Source organism: Mixophyes fleayi, chromosome 3, assembly GCF_038048845.1.
Source record: "Mixophyes fleayi isolate aMixFle1 chromosome 3, aMixFle1.hap1, whole genome shotgun sequence".
NCBI lineage: Eukaryota > Metazoa > Chordata > Amphibia > Anura > Limnodynastidae > Mixophyes > Mixophyes fleayi.
This window is the reverse complement of record NC_134404.1, coordinates 253,406,275-253,423,879: the sequence shown is the minus strand read 5'-3', so window position 1 is coordinate 253,423,879 and position 17,605 is coordinate 253,406,275. Positions and strand designations below refer to the sequence as shown.

The window sequence follows — 17,605 nt, the reverse complement described above, 5'->3', positions numbered from 1 at the left end:
TAATTTTATATTACTATATTTGTAAGGAAAGACAAAAGTGAACTAGTCATCCTGCTGATCACATATTAAGGGTTAGCTCTATACAAAGTGTGACATTGGTTATTCTGCTTTTATGACTTTAAATTCACTTAAGAAAACTGTTTTCTGATTAGATGTTCTAGAGAGTTAGCATGTGCTTAACCATCATAACTTGGATGTAATTTCAAACCTTACCTATACTATGTCTTATCTTAACTTACATACTTAACATCTTAACACTTAAAATAACGACACAGAGATTGAATACGTGGCAAAATTAGGTCACAGATTATTTAAATGAAATTGGTGGCGGACAAAGTGCACTGCGGGACAGCTAATGACTGATAACTGAAACCAAGTGTGAACATGGCATACTGGCCTTGTATCCACATAACAAACCGGGCTACTCCGCTAAATCTGGCGGCAGGTGACCACACCCCCTCTCGACTCACAATAACCTGCTTCTAAGCAGGCTAAGGGATCCCTCACACAAAAAGAAGCAAGAGTCACTTTACCTCGAAGGGGGCAGTGACCTGAGGCCAATCAGCGATAGCGCCATATTCATCAGCCGCTGCCCGCAGTGCCCTTCCTACCAACTGTGCCTGCTCTGAGACGCGAGAAAAGGCATTGATTAAAACACGATGATGCAAGGAGAAAACTTGAATTCAAGGATGGGTGGGCGGGATCTCGTGTAGCAGACTGAACTGGATTCTTCCCTGGGGGATATATATGAGGTGCCCATCCCTCCCAATTTTACCCCTATTGATCGGCCTGGCCCAAGGATAATTTATCCCTCACTGATAAGTGCAAGCTACTGAAAAACACACAAGTATGCTGTTCAAGTGCTTTCATCTTTAGGGACTCTCTTTTTATTAGTTCCAAAATATGACCGCAGAAAATAACTAGAAACTAGCCAGTAAAATTGCAATGTATGTGAGCATCTTTTAGATTTGCAGTGGTGTTAATCTAAATCTGTCCATAGTTTGCTTCAAATATAATGCATATCAAGGGAACTTTGTAAGCTTCCAAACAGAAATAATTGTGAATCAGTGATTTTGTAAAGCTATAAATGTTGTACAAAATAACATTATCACATTTGATGACACCTGACACATTTGTATAGTCATGTATTCATATATATTTTATTTTTTTTACTTTAAGGTTATGTTATGTTCAAAGTCTTACGGGCCACAAAAGTCCTGTAACAGCAGTTTCTGCTAGTGAAACAACAGGAGACATTGCAACAGTGTGCGATTCAGGTGAGTGGTTAATCAGAAACTGGTAGACCTTTATGTGAGATGTAATAAAGTTGATCATTTATGCCAAGTGAGCTTTATATCTGACTGTCAAGACTATGGCAAAGCCAGGAAACAAATTGGAGGTATTGTAACATAGTAACATAGTTGATGAGGTTGAAAAAAGACACCAGTCCATCAAGTTCAACCTATTTTGGATCTCCTGCGAACCAGCACTTATATTTGAAATTGATCCAGAGTAAGCAACCCCCAATCTGTTTCAATTATGAAAATCCCCCCGGACCTATTGCAGTCCTATTTTTACCCTATTTCCACTACTATCAATTCATTTTAATTAACGGTCATACCCCTGGATACACTTTTCCGCTAAAACTTTGTCTAACCCTTTCTTAAACATATCTATTGAATCTGCCATCACAACCTTTCCTGGCAATGAATTCCATATCTTGACTGCCCTTACTGTAAACAACCCCTTCCTTTGCTGGTTGTGAAATTTCCTCTCCTTTAAACTTTGGGGGTGACCGCGTGTCCTGTGTATAGTCCTTGGGGTAAAAAGTTCCCATGAAAGTTCTCTATATTGACCCTTAATGTATGTGTACATAGTGATCTTATCTCCTCTTAGACGCCTCTTTTCTAAAGTAAAAATGCCTAAACTGGCTAACCTTTCCTCATAACTTAATGACTCCATACCCTTTATCAATTTTGTTGCCCTTCTCTGAACCCTTTCTAGTTCCAAATTATCTTTTTTATAGAGTGGTGCCCAGAACTGTACTGCATATTCAAGAAGAGGTCTTACCAACGATTTATACAGTGGCAAAATTACACTGTCTTCCTTTGCATCTATGCCCCTTTTTATGCATGCCAATACTTTGTTTGCCCTTGCAGCTGCTGCTTGAAATTGAGCACCCAAATCCTTTTCCATTATAGATTTTCCTAAATTAATTCATTTAATTTATAGATTGCGTTCTTGTTTTTGATCCCTAAATGCATAACCTTACATTTATCTATGTTAAACCGCATATTCTATTTGGCCGCCCAATCCTCCAGTTTATTTAAGTCCATCTGTAGAGAAGCTACATCTTGCTCTGATTTTATTACCTTTCAGAGTTTAGTGTCATCTGCAAAAATAGAATCTTTACTCTCTAAACCATCACCAAGGTCATTAATAAATATATTAAAGGAGTTGGTCCCAGCACGGAACCTTGAGGTACTCCACTTAAAACTTTTGACCAATTAGAAAATGTTCCATTTATCACAACTCTCTGTTCCCTATTCTCAAACCAGTTTTCGATCCAAGTACAAATGTTGTTTCCTAGACTCAGTTCCCTTATTTTGTAAACCAACCTCGTGTATGGCACTGTATCAAAGGCGTTTTGTCTCATCTGTTTTCCCTTGTTTAGATTGCTTAGATTCAAGCAGGAATCGCTCCCCAGTTTCATTTTAGGCAGGGTATTTATCACAAAACCCCGCGATTCTTGCAGATCAGTTTTTCCACCTCCGATGCCTTCATTATAGGCTCAGCCCGATGCAGGTTAGCACCATTTAAGGATATTTGGATAGAAACCTCAGGCTGTTAGTGTTGAGATATAACACTAACTGGTCTCCGCAATTCATGTAATCTAGGGTTGCTATATATTATATACCAACTTTATATCTCTTAAACGCAGCCTTAAGCGCTATTGTAGCGGGTATTGATACAATTAGGAGGACAAGTGGGACATTGCAAATTATTTAGCATTTTAATCACATATCACGTTTTTATTCTATTTTTCTTTTAACTATTTCGCTCAATTCTTTCCTTTTAAATCAATTCCTAATAAAAGTTATATTTTAACGAGCATCTTGGTAGTGCCTCACATTACACTGACTTTTTTCCCCTCTTTCCCTCTCCTTCCCTGGTATACCATACTGTATCAAAGGCCTTTGCAAAATCTAAGTAAAATATATCTACTGTGCTGCCCTGGTCTAAGTTCCCACTAACTTCCTCGTAGAAACTAATTAGATTAGTTTGACATGACCTATCCCTCACAAATTGTGACTGGATCATGTATAATGAACTTACGGTATAAATTTATTTAAAGGAAATAGCGCAGGGCGCTTATTTATATGAGTGCACATGCACTTATTCTTGATATTGTGTATATTTTGGTAAGTCAATATTTAATTTCTGGGAGAAAATTTGTTTTTTCTGTTTTAACCTTTCTAAAGGAAATACCTTTTTTCTGATGTATATATCTGATACAATAAGCCTTTATTTAGAAAGCCTTTTGTATATCTTGGTATAAGTAAATGTGTTGTTTGGGGTTTGCAACTTTTCTTGGGGAATTCTTTTCTTTGGAGGAAATGTGTATTCTGCAACTGTTGGAAGAAAGGACTCATGCTAATCTCATGCTAATTAGAACTTTTGATGTGTGAGGGTCATAGGAAGATGAAATTAGACTTGCTATCAGATGTCCTCTGTGTACAAATTAAGATACAGGATATCACAGCAAGGTTTTAAGATATCACAGATGAGCGTAAATATTGTTAGCTGTGCAATGCATGTAATTCTATGCTTTGGTAAACAGGTTACATCCTGATTCTAAAAATATCCTGTAAGGCTGTGTCGAAAAAAGTATAAAAAGGAATCCCTTGTAAACTGAAATGCATCATTCTGATGTTCCACCTGACCTGACCACTGATACCTTTAATCAGTGGAACTGTGCTTGTCAGGACACTTGAGCAATAAACATCACTCTGATTCAAGTCCCTGCTTAACAACTTCTTCCATATTGCTGTAATCCTGTGACCTACAGATTGGACCCTAAATCGAATCCATTCTCCGGCTGTTTCTGAGGTTTGGACCCAGCTCTCCAGTGCCACCGCTCTGTCTCTACCTAGCAGCTGGCCAGTGTGATCGGCCAGGGGGATCCATCCACAGTACCCTGATCCATAGTAAGCGGTCAGGGGTACCAGCCCAAGTGTACCAGCACGGGAGTACACTAGCAGAGACAGTTACCCAGGGTGCCATAAAGAAGTCCAGTGGTGGCAGCAGGCTCCTCCTACTGTGGCAGAAGGGACGTATTCAGATTAACAAAAGGGGAGGGTGGCACTGAGGGAATGGCACAGACAGCATGGTACCCCAGACAGCAGAGATCCCTGCTCAACAGCCTGCAGCAAACTCTATCCAGCAGACTGCATCCGCACAACCAGCCCCTCTGTCCTATGATGAGCTCAGGACTGCAAGGCTAAAGATTTAGCTGGTGGCCTTAGGGGACAATGTATCTGCAGCTGAGCGGGCACAGGTCATCGAGGCATGGCACCAAGAGGGAAGGGCACCAGCCATGCTGCTCAGGGGGGAGTCGCCCCCTAGAGGATCAGGGCTGTCATCTCTACCCTGCCCTAAATTTGAGGACTGTGATGGGATAATTGATGAGCACCTGCAGGGATTTGAAAGGACCTGCAGGCTACACATTGTGCCCAGAGAGGAATGGGTTAAGCATCTGGTGCCCACACTGCAAGGACATGCAGTGAAGGCCTACCGTGGGGTGCCCACAGAGGACTGTGCGAATTATGATATAGTGAAAAGGGCACTCCTTAAACGGTTACCCCAGAGACCTATCATCTGAAGTTGCTGGACTTTACAAAGGAAGTGTTTGCCAACCTGCTGCGGGAGTCAGCCAGGAAGTGGGTGCGCGGAGCAGGTGCCCAGACTATGGAGGTGGTAATAGACCTGATGTGCCAAGAGCAGTTTTACCGATGGTGCACACCGGAGGTGACAGAATGGGTGCTGGACCAGAGACCAGCCACCCTGGAAGCCGCTTCCCAGTTGGCGGATCAGTATGTAGCCATGAGGCAAAAGTGGCAGAAGCGCCAGGTTAACAGCCAACCCCAAAGGACTGTACAGTCAGGGGACACCCCTCTTCTAATCACCCCCAAAATCAAGTACTTAACCCTTCGTGTTCCATTCGCCAGCCACCACCCTGTCCTGTCCCTGGGAGTTATCAGAGACCACCGGAGCATGACCCCAGACTCGTACCCCTAATCCGAGTCCTGGGGCCCGGTTGACTTGCGTAACTGGCGAAGGCGAGCCATTAGAGACTGCTTCCACCCCTGCCAGCCCAACTGAATGTGAGGGTCTGAAGGGGATTTAGCGGAGAGAGTCGCTTGTGTGTCCAAAAGACCCAGTAAAAACATGTGGAGGAACCTGCAGCTGGTCCAAGTGGGACCCATGCAGGGTGAAGGACTGAGAGACTCTGAGGCCTCAATTACTGTAGTGCGTTCCCATCTTATTGATACTGCTCCAGTATTCCAGGATCGACTGCCAAAGTTACCGTGACAGATGTGCCTGTAGCAAGGGTGTATCTGGACTGGGGAGGTGGCCAGGATTTGTGAGATGTTGCCGGTATGGATGGCCTCCCAACTGATGTGATTTTGGGCAACGATGTTGGGGGTGGAAATGTGACCGCATTTCTCAACTCTATTACCTGGAGTCAAACTTCTAAAGTACAGTCTTCAGGATCTACACTTGCACAACCCAGCCCAGAGGAAAAGACCACAGCCATCACCAGCAACCACAGCTTCAGCCAGCCCACAGGAAAATACCACATCTGCTATTTCTTCAGGAAACAGCCAGCCCTTTGCCTCTGGAAATACTACGTCCCCTAGCAATGCAGAGGATGTTGTCCCTTACCAGCTTGATATTGTGGGTGTGCCCGGTGATGCTCCTGTCCCTAGTAGTATGCTAACTCCAGTGGTGAGTATAACTGATCACAGTGACCCCCCTTTGACTGACCCCACTTTCACCCTAGTCACCCAAACATAGACCCCCCTGCATTGTATCCTGACTTAGACGATAGTGAGGGCCGCAGGGAAGAGTCCAGGGCAGTGCAGCTCTCTGATCCCTCATTGGTAGACATGAGGTGCCAGGCTGGCGGCAGACTTCCCACGATGGAGTTGGGGAGTGTGACCTGGCATAAAGGGTTGTTGTACCGTGTAGCTAGGAATGTAGATGGGGGATAGACCAGTTGAACAGGTTCTACTGGTGGTACCACGGGGCTTTTGCGTATACTACCGCCGGTTGAATAATTCGACTATGTCTGACACCTACCCCTTGCCCTTTATTAACGCTTTTGTAGATGAGTTGGACAGATTTCAGGGTTGCCTAGAAGACATTTCCAATTTAAGTGAGATTTGGGAAGATAATCTGGAGCACATAGGGCTGGTGTTAGGGAAGATGGGGTGGGCATGTCTGACTGTTAGGGTGATGGGGATGTCAGAGGTACAGTACCAGGATCACCGTGTGGGGAGAGGTTTGGATAGGTCAGAACCAGCTAAGGTAGAGACAGTCCGAGATTGGCCACAGCCAACGACCCAGTTACATGTACTGGCATTCTTAACTATTGAAGTTGACTACAGATGTTCTGTCCCAGACTTTAGTACTGTAGCAAAGCCCCTGACAGATCTCACTAAAAAGAAACTCCCCAAAGTAGTTGGCTGGACACCTGCTTGTGAGCTGGCATTTCAGTCGTTAAAAGAAGTCCTGGTTCATGCTCCAGTATATTAAAGTCATTTTATCGCTTACCAATAAAACATTGTCCAATGCGATTGTTGTGGTTCCAACGCACAAATATATTTAATTGCAATATATATCAGAATTTGCAGCAAGCCATTATTACACATTAATGATATTACAATAAATCAGGAAAGTATAAAAGCACCAAATACATTAAATCTTCCTTATAGTGTTCACCCAGGTCCTGTGAATACAGCCATGCTCTCACGCTGCCAATATCAAAGAGAGCTAGAACAAAAGCCAGCATACTTGTATATAGTGTACAGATAACACTTAGTGAGGTCTTCATTGGTCCAGGGTTAATGATATTCCAGTTCCTTGCAAGATATAGGTCAGTTCATTTGATCCTTTCACAGGAGTGAGGGGCAACCTCCCCCACCCATTGTCCACATATTTTCACTCTGAATGACCAGTTAAAACTGACGCACATAAAAGTACTTTTGAGTATTAATCTCATATTGCTTGTATCTTGTGATCGCTACTCTGTCCACTCCGGGTTAATGCTGGTGAAATAAGCTTTAATATAATACCAAACTCTTTACCTTTTAAAACACCTGAACCATAAATACCTTTACTACAGTATTATATATGCACAAATAAACAATCTAATACATTTTACTAATAAATAAATGTGGATTGCAACCTTAATAAATATCAAATATATATATAAGTGAATGTGTAAGTGTATGCGTGCGTTATTTTTTGTGCGATTGCTTCAGGACACGTGGCATTCTGAATGCAATTGCACGGTAAAACAATATTAATCAATATACTTTCATCCAATTATTTGACTTTGACAGCACCACCCTTTGATAGTACACAAAACTATCGCTTTAAAGATTTTTTTATTGCAGGATCTCAGTAGTACGTTTCATTGTTCTGTAATGCATGTCCCCCTTTGTGTATGACCACACTGTCTGTAGATCTCAGTCAGGTTACCATAAAAGAGAGTCACAATCCTAGAAACAATTTACTTTTACTATGGAACTTAGACCTTTGGAGCTCGGAGATAACCTTTTGTATGCCCTTCAAGGGTGATATGGAACATGTATCAACAATATAGAATATTGTACTACAGTTCTTCATGCCTAACATGTTCATCTGTCCTAAGCATGTTTTTTAGCTCAGTGTGACAGGATGGACCGCTTATGCCACCCTGTCTGTTGTTGCTGGGAACCGGCTGGGCTTACTTTGACACCGTTCCCTTTCGTTATTTTGAATATGCCCCTCCTGTCGCAGTGGGAGGGGCCTGCTGCCACCACTGAACTCCTTTATGGCGCTCAGAACCACGTTCCTTCGGAGTAACTGTCACTGCTAGTGTACTCCTGTACTTGGGCTGGTAACTCCGGACCTCTTACTATGCATCCGGGTTGCTGTGGATGGATCTTCCCTGGCCTATCACACTGACAAGAGCTGCAGGTAGCAGGCAGAGCGGTGGTACTGGAGAGCTGGGTCCAACCTCAGAATCAGTCAGAGAACGGATTAGAGTTTGGGTCTAATCTGTAGGTCACAGGATTTTCAGCATGAAAGATATTTTCAAGCAGGTCTATGAAGCAAGTGATGTTTATTTTCTCAAACACTGGTTGACGGTACCAGTGTTCAGGTCAGATGAAATCAGAAAGATACAATTGGGTCCAAGCCTCAGAATGAGCCGGAGAACGGATTAGATTTAGGGTCTAATCGGCAGGTCACAGGATTACAGCAATATTGAAGAAGTTGTCAAGCAGGTCTTTGAAGCAGAGTGATGTTTATTGCTCAAGTGTCCTGACAAGGACAGTCGCACTAATTTAAGGTATCAGTGGTCAGGTCAGATGGAACATCAGAATGATACATTTCAGTGTACAAGTGCATTTATACCTTTCAGACACTTGCTATTTTTAGCGTCAGGATATACTCTATTTACACAAACATTGATTTACATGCATTGCAAAGCCACTAATATTTATACTTAGCTATGAAAACCCTTGCTGTGATTTCCTGGATCTTATTTCAGAAGCAGGAGACCCGCTAGCAAGTCAAAAGGTCTGTCTGGCATGAATACTTCAGACAGTCGATGAATACCCATTACCACAGAACAACAAAAAAAAACAAAACCAACTACTTCCCCACATCACAATACACCAAAGGCTTGGTAAACACAGGGTCATTGTATCAGATATATACATCAGAAATAGGCATATCCTATAGCAAGGTTAAACAAAAGACGAATTTCTTCCCCGGTCTCAGAAATAACGATTTCTTATATCACAATATATACAATATCAAAAAATAAGTGCACTGGCAATTTATTTAAATCAGTGGGCTGTGCTATTTGCTTTAAATAAATATATACCAAAAGTTATTTAATTGTGATCCAGTCACACTCAGACATCATTTAAACAATGCATGTTCACTAATTCACTAATAACATCATCCTATGTCCATCAACAATGTTATATATAATCTACTTTATCTTGAGTTAGTATATACACTCTAATAATATCAACAGTTCTTTTCTTCAATACTTGTGGGGCGGGCTATTGTCTTCGTTCTTTCCAGTCTTCCAATACTCAAGTTTCTTTGTACGTGAAACAGTGATCGGCCTGCCGAATATTGGGAGACTCCAAACTAAAGGACCTAGCTCTATTACCTTTCCCCTAGTGACCCCCCACCCCATAATTAGGGTACCTCAGGAATATTTAGTGGAAAGAGAAGTAGTCCTACTCTATATAATCTCTGAGGCACGTGAGAGCACACCCAGCACTCAGTTTGGTCTACAACCTTATCCACCCAAGAATGATAATCATTCTCAAGGATGCCTGCTCAAATTTTTCCTTTATCCCTGAATTAAATAGAGTAATTGGCTGGACCAATTGTGCTAACAACTTCCCCTTCATTCCCAACTCCTCAATATCACTACCTGAACCAGTCTCTGTCACTTGTTCACAATTGAAAGAATTGACTGTCCTGAAAACAGAATGAGAGAAACACGGGACAGGTAAAAACAGGAACTACTACTACTTCATGCTGGACAACTGTTTTTGCAAAGTCCTTGGCTCAGGTGTTGTTAACTTCAATCGGGGTCTACCAAAACAGATTCACGAGTGTAATTGGAACCTTCTCCGGGTGTTGACTCCTCTGCAGTGGATGGAATGGGTACCAGTGTCTCTCTGCTACCCCTAAGGACGTGATGCTGGTCATCAACACTTGGTACCTGTCTGTCAAACAATCTGAGCGCAGGAAATTACAGTTCCACAACTTACTCTGCTAGTCCAACATCATACACCTCAGGAGAACGTTCTCGGTTGCTGTCTCACTATTTGCTTTTCCTCTCAAGGTCTAGAACAGTCTCTTCATTACAAACTCATCACAGGAAAAGTCAAAAACATTTCAAAAGCTGACAGGTTAAGAGGCAGTTTAGGAGTGATTTTGATAGTAGAGAGGACTAGTGGCCGAAGCTACCAGTCACTCCAATCAAGTTTCAACCCTCATTCCATTCAATTCATTCTAGCTAGTACTGTTACTTTATTTTTCCACTGGTTTGTGGCTAATCAAAAGTATGTAACTCACTATCACTGCTCATACATTGTACAGTTATTACCAATAACATGAATACCCCTATCACCTTTCATACCTCTAGGGATACCACCTCTTCTAACAAAAACCCTGAGCATGACACAGCAATACATTAGAAACATTTCAATACACCTTTACCCAGATATTTCATCGGTACACCAGTAAAAACGTGAGGATCCTGCAAGGTGGTAATTGGATGTTGTGGATTTGTTTTACTTGGAGAAAGTCCATATGTAGGAGGGGTATGGGATGGCTCTATTGGTATTGTCTTCCTGACACACTCTCTCAATCAAGACAGGACATTGCCTTCTTACTAGCTTGAGAGGAAACGTCTGATGCACACCAATATACTCTTACCAGCTTGCACATACCTCCTTTACCCAGCTGAGCCAGACCATGTGCTGCATCCGCTAGGCCACTGAGATGCACTCTGGGAGCTACTGGACTACCTTGTCCATCTCTCCAGGGTCCAGCAGACTCCTGACCACCTCCCTTCACCTTCCAGACTGTTTATTCTTCAGGTAGCACAAATCTCATATATTAACTAATTTGTGTGTGTGTGTGTACACAATTTAAAACAATACAAAAAAACGAAACAGATTTGTCGGCTGTCACATAAATCCCTGCTGTCCATTTGACATCCATGTCCGCCCTATTGTGATAATCATGTACAGTCATGTGTAAGTGTGAACTTAACAGCTACTTCAGTTGGTAACTGTGTTACTGTCACAAGTCCTCCATGGAATATTAGTGTTCTACTTATGTACTTCCATTGTTATAAAAAAAAAAGTTTTTCAGTCACCTCAATGTCGCCCCCTATACTAAAAAAATACTGAAGACCAATGTATATAAATTGATTTTTTTTCTCTGCCAACTCACATGCCATTTTCCATCCCACACGTTCAGCTACTTGGCTAAGTGAGAAGGGCAAAGGGGTCCATTTCTATAACATTTGTCCATTATAACAATATCCAGCACATCTCTATCTAACGTTGAAAAATATAAAAACGTGAAAATTTTACATTTTCTAGGGTTTTACTTATGTCAGGTCTTGTGGAAAAAATCCTACTCCAATGTTCTACACAAAGATGCATATCTGTATGTCTAACCTCCAGCAAGTCTCCTGTCTCCTACCACCCTTTGTGCATATATATATAAAGGCACATCTTGCACAGGAGAGAAAAAAAACCCAGATACCACATGCAATCTATAAAACATAAATCATATTTCCACAACAAAACCTCTGCTTAAAATCAGCAGCTTCTATACACATAAAAACAAACCCTTAGCTACTTCCGTGACTAGGTCAATGTAATGTGTGTACCCCTGATGTCACAAATGTCTTAGCCCCATGAATGAGACCATGTCTACGTGTTTATGTATCTCTTTACAAGAAAAGGGTGAGATACTAACAGAGATGTAAAGAATGAGAACTAGGAGAGAGAGCAATGAATAATAAAACAAAAAAAAATAATTTGCAGACAAACAGAAAAGTAGAAAAGCAAAGTAAGAGATTTTACAGCAAAAGGACAGCTGGATTGGACACTATGGGAATATGATTCTACTTTTCCACTTATCCCCTTAGCTATTCACTAAACTATCACCCTTCCCCATTCTTCTCAAGTTTAACTGGGGGTTACGTCACCCATCCAATCCAGTGTTGTCCATCGTTAGCTCGTATGGAGCTCGGTATCTCATGATCATGCTAACTATATACCTTTGCGATAGACTCATGACTATTCATGGCTCTGTTCTTGGCCCTCTACTATTTTCCCTCTATACTTCCTCCCTTGGTGCTCTCATCTCCTCCTTTGGCCTTCAGTATCACCTTTATGCTGACGACATTCAACTCTACATCTCTTCACCTGATCTTTCCCCCACCCTCCTCGCTCAGGTATCTGACTGCCTCTCCGCCATCTTCTCCTGGATGTCGGAGCGCTTTCTCAAAATCAACATTTCCAAAACTGAACTCATTGTCTTTTCTCCTCTCAACCACCCATCCCACCATGACTTCTCCATTGTCGTTAACAACACTACCATCTCCTCTGTCACCCAACTCCGCTGCTTGGGTGTCACCCTTGACTCCTCTCTCTCTTTTGCCCCCACATTCTTTCCCTTGCCCAAGCCTGTCTCTTCCAACTACGCAACATCGCCCGCATCCGTCACTTTCTTTCTCAGGAGGCCACCAAAACCATCATACACGCACTCATCATCTCCCGCCTGGATTACTGCAACCTCCTCCTCACTGGCCTCCCCCACTCTCGTCTCTCCCCCCTCCGCTCTATACTCAACGCGGCCGCAAGACTCATCTACCTCTCACACCGCTCATCCTCTGCCTCCCCTCTCTGCCTTGCCCTTCACTGGCTCCCCTTCCCATACAGAATTCTTTTCAAACTCCTCACCACCACTTACAAGGCTCTCTCCCACTCTACTGCCCCTTATATCTCCAACCTCCTCTTCATTCACACTCCCGCCCGCTCCCTTCGCTCGGCCAATGACCGTCGCCTCTCCTCCACTCTGATCACCTCTTCCCATGCCAGAATCCAGGACTTTTCCCGTGCAGCCCCCCTTCACTGGAATGACCTCCCTCGCTCCATCTGCCTCTCTCCCACTCTGTGCTCCTTCAAACGTACAATCAAAACTCACCTCTTTCTCAAAGCCTACCACCCATCCACTTAACCCCTATCTCCTCCGCTCATTCTCCCCTCTCTACCGTTGCCTCAACCGGCTCCTCTTGTGCCTGGTCTGTCAACCCTCCCTTAGGATGTAAGCTCGAATGAGCAGGGCCCTCTTCCCTCCTGTCTCCTTACCCGTTCTTCTGCTCCGTGTCTATTGCATCTGCCTGCCTGGAGTTTCTGAAGCATTGGTACTTTTTGTTTATTGTTCTGTACTGTTATACCCTGTATAGTCTACTGTTTGTACTATGTGCGGCGCTGCGGAAACCTTGTGGCGCCTAACAAATAAATGATAATAATAATAATAATAATATAATGAAGAATTGCAAATTCAACCCTTGGTTACGCATACTTTGTATCTCGCATGTGTTTCTACCTGAAATACATAAAAACAACATTTGAGCAAAGTATGTGCATACTTCATTCTGAATAATGAATCTCAACCAAATAAATTATCATGAGCCACTGCAATTAGAAGAATGTTTCAAATTACCCATTGTTAATTTGTCTTTCAAGGAAAGCTTTGTACTCCTCAAGCAATCCCCTTAATCACTAAGTATATATGTTTCTTTGTTTATCCTTATCTACAAAAAAGAGAAACAAAATAAAGTTAATTTCAAATAACAAAAAAACAAACATGATATTTCTTTTTGCTTTCAATCCTTATCAACCAGTGACAGGCAACTAAACACAAGATAACATAAAACAAACAAACATCAAAAACGAAAAACAAAACAAACAATTAAAAAAAAATAAAAAATCCTTAGTTTGCTTCCATTCCTTGGTGACCATGAAAAATTCCCTAGCAATGGTTATCTACAATCCTTCTATTGTTCTAAGGCTATATAGCTTCATTGCAGTCATGGTCAATTAACTAAGACCATCCATTTGTCTGGACACAATGAATATAATCTAAGCCATTGCATAGACACAACAAATTTCTTTTGTTACACTTCTTTTCCCTGGCTGTACTTTATGCATGGGATAAAAGGTTTCTTCAGACTGTTTGAAAAACCCGGTCTTTTTTTTTTTTTTTTTTTTCCTAAATTCAATCATACCCATCATACTCAAACACACACAAAAAAAATATATACACTTACGTTACTCACCTTTTAAACCTGAATAGTTACACACTTAATACAGATTATCAGTTAAATTTGCTATTTTTACAAGTTGTTTTTTTTAAAAATTTTATTCAGTTTTATACTTTCCTGCTTTGCGCTCCCTTCTCTTCGCTTTGCAACGCTTACTTCTGCTATGCATGTATTACCCTGACACATGTTACATTCCTGTTGTCACAGTTTTAAACAGTCATTGTGTTTGATTATCTTTTTGTTGATTTAATCAAACATACTTTATTTCTAACATTATTTAACACCTCTGAAAATTACCGATCTTTGGAAAAGGCCTCACACAATCCCTGGTCACTTTGACCCATTTGTCGCAATACGCCATTGTGTATGAACCATATCTCTCAAACATAGGAAACCTCGCCGAACTAATCGGCTTTTCCTCAGGCAGAACATCAACCATCTCTAGCGTATGCTTAGCTCCCATGTGAAAATCGAATATTTCTCCAACACTGCACAACACAACTACTGCTAGAGATCTTAATGGCCGTGGACAAATTGCTCAAGCTGCGTCCACTCACTTCTTCTCGTACTAAACAAAGAACACCTAACACATCATCATCAACATTTATTTATATAATGCCAGCAAATTCCATAGCGCTTTACAATTGGTATCAACGTGTGAACCACAGGGATATCAGTTCCTCGATACCCTGTCTCTCCAACAAATCTGCTGAGTATATTACCAACTGGTAGAATTGGGGTTACCCACCTTGCCAGCGTAATCGTCTCCAGCTGCTCTCCCAAGTCACAATCACGGTCTCTGCACTGTGCGGTCTGATCGCACCGCTCAAAGATACTAATTATCAGTAAGCACAGCGATTACTATTGGGCGCGCTTGCGAAAACTTCCCTTGTTTTCGCCACCAGTATACCTGCCCCGTATATCGATCACCACTTGTGCAACCTGCCTCGTCAGACAGCAACCGATACTCTCTGTCTCTCTAAGACAATAAATCAACTCTTTCTAATCACACAATAACACAATAAACACTTTTGTTTTCTGCGCAGAAAATCAATTTCCCAAACAATAGTAATAACGGTTCAGGGGCTTTAACAAGTGATTATACTATACATATATAACAGACTATCAAAACGACTGTTTAAACACGTGGCAACATACACATATACGTATGCTAAGCAAATAAACCACGTTTAAATCGCTAAATGACATGAAAAAGAAAGTTTTTCTTTCTTTCTTGTCCTTAAATTCTCACTAGCACCCCATAGATTGCACAAAGCGGATATTCTCACCCATATATGATGCCCCACCTTTTGTTGGTAAACTGAAATCCATTAGTTTTGCGAATCCTTGAGCAACGTGTAGTGCCTTTTGGAGCCCCCAAATTATTAAAGTCATGTTATCGCTTACCAATAAAACATTGTCCAATGCGATTGTTGTGGTTCCAACGCACAAATATATTTAATTGCAATATATATCATAATTTGCAGCAAGCCATTATTACACATTAATGATGTTACAATAAAGCAGGAAAGTATAAAAGCACTGAATACATTACATCTTTCTTATATTCTTCACCCAGGTCCTGTGAATACAGCCATGCTTTTACGTTGCCAATATCAAAGAGAGCTAGAACAAAAGCCAGCATGCTTGTATATAGTGTACAGATAGCACTTATAACATAATAAGGTCTTCATTGGTCCAGTGTTAATTATATTCCAGTTCCTTGCAAGATATAGGTCAGTTCATTTTATCCTTTCAAAGGGGTGAGGGGCAACCTCCCCCACCCATTGTCCACATATTTTCACTCTGAATGACCAGTTCAAACTGACCCACATAAAAGTACTTTTGAGTATTAATCTCATATTGCTTGTATCTTGCGATCGCTGGAAGTGATCACTACTCTGTCCACACCGGGTTAATGCTGGTGAAATAAGCTTTAATATAAGACCAAACTCTTTACCATTTAAAACACCTGAACCATAAATACCTTTACTACACTATTATATATGCACAAATAAACAATCTAATACATTTTACTAATCAATAAATGTGGATTGGAACCTTAATAAATATCAAATATATATAAGTGAATGTGTAAGTGTATGCGTGCGTTATTTATTGTGCGATTGCGTCAGGACACGTGGCGTTCTGAATGCAATCACACGGTAAAATAATATTAATATACTTTCATCCAATTATTGGACTTTGACAAGTACTGTTGGCTTCTAACTATGACAAGGACTTTATTGAACAAACTGACGTGTCACAGCATGGACTTAGAGCAGTACTTAGCCAGGTGGGGCCAGATGGGCAGGAGCACCCTGTGGCCTATTTGAGCAGAAAACTGTGAAACCGGGAGGTGTGGTATGCCACAATTGAGAAGGAACGTTTGGCCATTGTGTGGGCAGTGAAAAAACTTCAACCTTATTTATACAGGTGACATTTTACTGAGGTGACTGATCATAATCCTTTAAAGTGGCTACAACAAACCTCAGGGGAAAATGGTCATTTGTTGCACTGGAGCCTTGCAGTCCAAATTTATGACTTTGACATAATTCACAAACAAGAAAAGGCTCACAGCATTGAGGATGGACTGTCTCGACTGGAAGAGCCGGATTCTCCAGGTAACCTCCGATAACCCTAAGAGACTGTGTACCAGGAGCCAAATAGTTTGGACATGGCATGCTTGTTGCCACATGGACAAAGGGGGAGGAGTATGACTGGATCACTTATAAATAACTTATGGTACAAATTTATTTAAAGGAAATAGTGCAGGGTGCTTATTTATATAATTGCACATGCACTTACTTTTGATATTGTGTATATTTTGGTAAGGGAATCTCTGAAATTAAAGACCAGGGGGAGATTATTTTTTTTTTACGTTTTAACCTTTCTAGAGGAAATATCTTTTTTCTGATGTATATATCTGATACAATAAGCCTTTGTTTAGAAAGCCTTTTGTATATCTTGGTGTAAGGAAATGTCTTGTTTGGGGTTTGCAGCTTTTCTTGGGGAATTGTTTTCTTTGGAGGAAATGTGTATTCTGCAACTGTTGGAAGAAAGGACTCATGTTAATTAGACCTTTTGATGTGTGAGGGTCATAGGAAGATGCAATTAGACTTGCTGTCAGATGTCCTGTGTGGTCAAATTAAGATGCAGGATATCACAGATAAGCGTAAATATTGTTAGCTTTGCAATGCATGTAAATCTATGCTTTGGTAAACTTGTTACATTCTGATTCTAAAAATTTCCTATAAGGCTGTGACTAAAATAGTATAAAAAGGAATCCCTTGTAAGCTGAAATGTATCATTTTGATGTTCCATCTCACCTGACCACTGATACCTTTTAATCAGTGGAACTGTCCTTATCAGGACACTTGAGCAATAAACATCACTCTGCTTCAAGACCCTGCTTGACAACTTCTTCAATATTGCTGTAATCTTGTGCCCTAC

At 41.3% G+C, this 17,605-nt stretch overlaps 1 protein-coding gene across 1 annotated transcript in view; it reads left to right on the top strand.

Annotated features, from left to right (window-relative positions):
- The window catches only part of LYST (lysosomal trafficking regulator), a 461,445-nt gene that overhangs the window by 407,058 nt on the left and 36,782 nt on the right, over nt 1-17,605 (top strand). Inside the window, exon 48 of the mRNA XM_075200948.1 lies at nt 1,180-1,277. Coding sequence (XP_075057049.1) covers nt 1,180-1,277 — 98 coding nt within the window. The remainder of the gene's footprint in view (nt 1-1,179; nt 1,278-17,605) is intronic.